This window comes from Sinocyclocheilus anshuiensis, unplaced genomic scaffold (assembly GCF_001515605.1).
Source record: "Sinocyclocheilus anshuiensis isolate Anshui unplaced genomic scaffold, SAMN03320099.WGS_v1.1 scaffold1081, whole genome shotgun sequence".
Lineage (NCBI taxonomy): Eukaryota > Metazoa > Chordata > Actinopteri > Cypriniformes > Cyprinidae > Sinocyclocheilus > Sinocyclocheilus anshuiensis.
This window is the reverse complement of record NW_015555831.1, coordinates 35,854-40,941: the sequence shown is the minus strand read 5'-3', so window position 1 is coordinate 40,941 and position 5,088 is coordinate 35,854. Positions and strand designations below refer to the sequence as shown.

General features: G+C 38.3%; 1 protein-coding gene across 1 annotated transcript in view; it reads left to right on the top strand.

Moving 5' to 3' along the window:
- Positions 1 to 5,088, top strand: part of LOC107675388 (probable E3 ubiquitin-protein ligase HECTD4) — a 110,480-nt gene that overhangs the window by 104,232 nt on the left and 1,160 nt on the right. The window contains exons 70-73 of the mRNA XM_016469699.1: positions 1,298 to 1,459; positions 1,684 to 1,850; positions 2,192 to 2,387; positions 3,952 to 4,174. Coding sequence (XP_016325185.1) covers positions 1,298 to 1,459; positions 1,684 to 1,850; positions 2,192 to 2,387; positions 3,952 to 4,174 — 748 coding nt within the window. The remainder of the gene's footprint in view (positions 1 to 1,297; positions 1,460 to 1,683; positions 1,851 to 2,191; positions 2,388 to 3,951; positions 4,175 to 5,088) is intronic.

Here is a 5,088-nt window from a genome sequence, read left to right as displayed (position 1 = left end):
TGCAAAAAAAATCTAAATATTGAGAAAGTCATCTTTAAAGTTGTCCAAATGAAGTTCTTAGCAATGCATATTACTAATCAAAAATTAAGTTTTGATATATTTACGGTAGGAAATTTACCAAATATCTTCATGGAACATGATCTTTACTTAATATCCTAATGATTTTTGGCATAAAAGAAAAATCTATAATTTTGACCCATACAATGTATTTTTGGCTATTTCTACAAATATCCCCCAGCGACTTAAGACTGCTTTTGTGCTCCAGGGTCACAGTTATGTATAAACTGTATTGTAGATCAGGGTTCTTATAGTAAACTGAAACTAAAATTAAAACCATTTAAAAAAAAACAAAAAAAAAAAAAACGTTTTTGTTGCTTGAAATAAAATAAATGGTAACTGAAATAAAAAGGCAACACTGTCATTTTGATTTAGTTTAACTTGATTTACTTACTTGAAATAACAAAAACTGAAATAAATATGGAAACTATATAGACTATATATAAAAAACAAATGACAAAAAACTAAATTACAAAAACTTTTAACAAATTAAAATGAAAATAAAAAATATAAAAACTGATAAAAAATAGTTTTTTTATTATCTCAAATAACTGCACATAATTTAATATTAATGAAATAAAAGGCCACTTAAGTGACTTAAAGAGAGACACTTTCATGTCGTTTAACACACTTAAGCACACTTTTAAAAAGTGTAAATGTCAAATTTAAAAAAAAAATGTTCAATAATTGTTTTAATAATCATGTTTTTTAACAATTACAATCATTTTGATGTGTTGACTAACAAACTAAAGCACATGTAAAGCACTTGATTATGAGTGTGTTATTCAGTGTTACATGTAAAGTTAATATATTTTAAATGTAATAAATTGCAACTTTACAAATGTGTAATTACAAATATATTTAAATACATGTCATACAAGTTTCAATAGAAATGCATTAAAGTATATTTTAGTTTCCATAAATGCTTGTCAGTACATTCAGCAGTGCATTAATCATATTTCAAAGACAATAGAAGTAATTATGAAACTGCATATAAAGATGTACTTAAGTCCTACTTAAGTGGGTCAAAAACACTCTAACGTTCAGCTAATTGCATTTATTCTAAATTTAAACTGTGAAACATTTAATTGCAATTAACATTAAGTGTCTGAAAGCATTACATTCAGTTCACACTTAAGTATATTATTAGTCCTCTTTTTAAAAGTACGCTAAGTGTATTCTTCATCACTTCCTGCTTTAATCCTGAACCCGTCGTCTTGTTCTCTCGTCTTGTTCACAGTTGCCCGATGAGGCGGAGCTGGAAGCGTTATGTGCTGAAGTCTCGTCGCAGAGCCACTTGGGCGAGAGCCCGGATTCACCGAGCCGTCCCTGCTGCACATTCACTTACATCACCATGACTGGAGAGGAAATAGAGCTGTGCCACGGAGGAAGTGACATCGCCGTCAGGTAGGAGCCATCGACCAACCTATTTAAAGGGACGGTTCTCCCAAAAATGAAAATCCTGTCATCAGTTACTCGCCCTCGATTCGTTCCAAACCTGTACGAGTTTCTGTCTTCTGTTGAACACAAAAGAAGGTCTCTTTTTAAAAGTACGCTAAGTGTATTCTTCATCACTTCCTGCTTTAATCCTGAACCCGTCGTCTTGTTCTCTCGTCTTGTTCACAGTTGCCCGATGAGGCGGAGCTGGAAGCGTTATGTGCTGAAGTGTCGTCGCAGAGCCACTTGGGCGAGAGCCCGGATTCACCGAGCCGTCCCTGCTGCACATTCACTTACATCACCATGACTGGAGAGGAAATAGAGCTGTGCCACGGAGGAAGTGACATCGCCGTCAGGTAGGAGCCATCGACCAACCTATTTAAAGGGACGGGTCTCCCAAAAATGAAAATCCTGTCATCAGTTACTCGCCCTCGATTCGTTCCAAACCTGTACGAGTTTCTGGCTTCTGTTGAACACAAAAGAAGGTATTCTGAAGGACGGTATTTTTTTATGGTAAAAAAATACTATGGAAGTCAATGGCTACTGTTTTTGGGTGAACTATCCCTTTAATACTATTCATGTAGCTGAAGTTGTACTTCACATTAGGGATGTAGGGATGCTCAAATAAAGAAATGTTAGGTGCTTCTTGAAGTTAATAGATCGATGGTCTCTAATGCATGTACTTGTGTTTGTTCAGCTGGGAGAATAGAGATGTGTATGTGCGAGCGGTGCGAGATCTGCGCCTGCGGGAGCTGCAGAATGTGGAGTGTATGTCAGCCATCCGCGCCGGTCTGGGCTCCATCATACCCCTGCAGCTCCTGACCTTACTGAGCCCCGCTGAGATGGAGCTGCGCACCTGCGGCCTGCCGGACATCGACCTGGAGTTCCTCAAGGTCAGACGGTGAACCGCTCAACTCGGCCTCCTCCGTTCTTTCATTCATTTGCAGACTTGGAAATTTTATCGCTTGCATTCATCTTTGTCGACTTGCTTCTCATCCCTCGTGAAAAAGAAGTGAAACCCGTGAAGTGCATGTTCACGCAAAAATGAAACTTTCCTGTTAATTTACTCACCCTCGGGCCATCTAAGATGTAAGTGACTTTTTTCTTCAGTAGAAGAGTAAAGAAGATTTTTAGCTGAAACCGTGCTCCTTTGTGATTCAGAAAATTAAGTCACTGGCTGCCGTCACTTTGAGAGTCAAAAAAAGCATATCAAGTGACACAAGATGAATCCCTGTGGCTACCGACGATATATCGAGGTCTTATGAAGCGAAACGATCAGTCTGTGCAAGAAACTGAACATTATTTACAACATTATTACCTGTAATCCAGAGCCTCAGGCAAACAGTGTTGTCCGGTTCACGAACGAATCATTCTTTTGAACCGGTTCTTTTTAGTGAACAGGATGAACCAGTTCATCAAATCGCACTGAAGCGTCTGAAACAGTTTGCGGCTCGAGCAGCACAGATCTACTCAATCAAAACTCACTTTCGGACGCCTGACAGTCACTCCGACTCAAAACGAGCCATTATGCCGTCGTATCTGATCCTCAGATGAATGAACTGATTCAGCTCTCCAATTCCTCCAGTAGTCACTGAACTGAGGACCGATGAGCCGCTGATATTGTTGATAATTGATAATATTTATGTAAAAAAAAAGACAAGTTTATATGCTTTAGACATGTAAAACATCCACATTTCACATCAATATTGGATACTTTAATAATTGCGTATATGTTACGTGATTGCGTGTTTACATAAACAAACTGGTGAGTTGTTATTTGAATCAGTTAATTGAAACGAACTATCCGAAAGAACCGCTGAAAAGAATCAGATTTCCCCGGTTGCCTGAGGCTCTGGATTACAGGTAATAATGTTATAAATAATGTTCAGTTTCTTGCACAGACTAATCGTTTCGCTTCATAAGACCTCAATATAACGTCAGGAGTCACGGGTATTAGTTGTGTGTCACTTGATATGCTTTTTTTGACTCTTAAAGTGACGGTGGCCATTGACTTGCATTTTATGAATTACCAAAATTCGACCGAAGATTAAAGTCACCTATGTCTTGGACAGCCTGCGCGTGAGTAAATGAACAGCACATTTTTTTTAATTTTTGGGTGAACTCTCCCTTTGGTTAAAAGCACTCCGAAGTTCAGCTAATTGCATTTAATGTCAATTTAAATTACAATACATTTTCATTTTGTTCATTCAGTCGGTACTTTGAGCGAACACCTTTACTGCACTAATACTGTGATCAGTTTTCCTTTGTTGCTCATTTAGTGGTCATTTTTTTAAATTTACCTATCACGTCCCTCACACAAGGGAGTTTTGTGTCACTCTGAAGGTGTTTAATGACTGACTGTACGTTATGCCACTTATTACACAGCTGTCAGGTGCACAAACAGCACCTGCGACTAGTTAACTAACCGAACCCGTTCTCCTGATCGCCTCCATCCAGGCTCACACCATGTATCAGGTGGGACTGATGGAGACGGACCAGCACATTGAGTTCTTCTGGGCCGCGCTCGAGATGTTCACGCAGGAGGAGCTCAGCAAGTTCATCAAGTTCGCCTGCAACCAGGAGCGAATTCCCTTCACCTGCCCCTGTAAAGACGGCGGTCCCGACACGGCTCACGTGCCCCCCTACCCCATGAAGATCGCCCCGCCTGATGGGGCAGTGGGTAAGTGTTAAACCATTATAGTACATATTAGGGATGCGCCGATACCACTTTTTCCAGTACTCGCCCGATACCGATACTTTTATTTTTGGTACTTGCCGATACCGAGTACCGATACCAATATTTTTATTGCATTTGTAAATTTTTAAAATATTGGGTACAGAAACCAAAAGAGTATGTATAATGTTAGTTGGTTAACTTTATTTATCAAATAGATACAGTCAAACCAAAATTTATTCAGACACCTTCAACATTTCTCACATTATCACAGTTTATTCACTATAGTTTATAACATGGTAATAAAATATAACAAGAACTCAGAGTTAAACGGAGTCAGAACAAATTCAGCTTGATAATGTTAGATAACTTTGATAGAAAGGTATGTAGCCTAATGGATTACAATCAACCAAAAATCAGACAGCTGTTAGTATGACAGTATTTACACAACTATCAATACTTTGACCCTTAGCCTTAATGACAGCATAACGAGTACGAGTACGAGTACAGGAGACCAGTATCGGGCCCGATACCGATACCAGTATCGGTGCATCCCTAGTACATATAATACAGTACGTATTGTATTATAAATAACATTTGTAAATACATTAAAACAGAAAACAGTAGTACTGTATTTTTTATCAAATAAATGCAGCCTTGGTTGAACATGAGACGTCTTTCAAAAACATTAAAGGGACAGTTCCCCCAAAAATGAAAATTGTCATCATTTGCTCAGCCTGAAGTCGTTCCTAACCTGTGTGAGTGTCTTGTTGAACTGAAGGAAAGAATGTCGGTAACCAAACTGTTGACGGTAGCCATTGACTTCCATAGTATGGGAAAAACTGTAAAAAATGACCGTGAATTTAACGGTAAAAGACTGTAAAAATGCTACAGTAAAAACCTGTTAAATGGTTAACGGT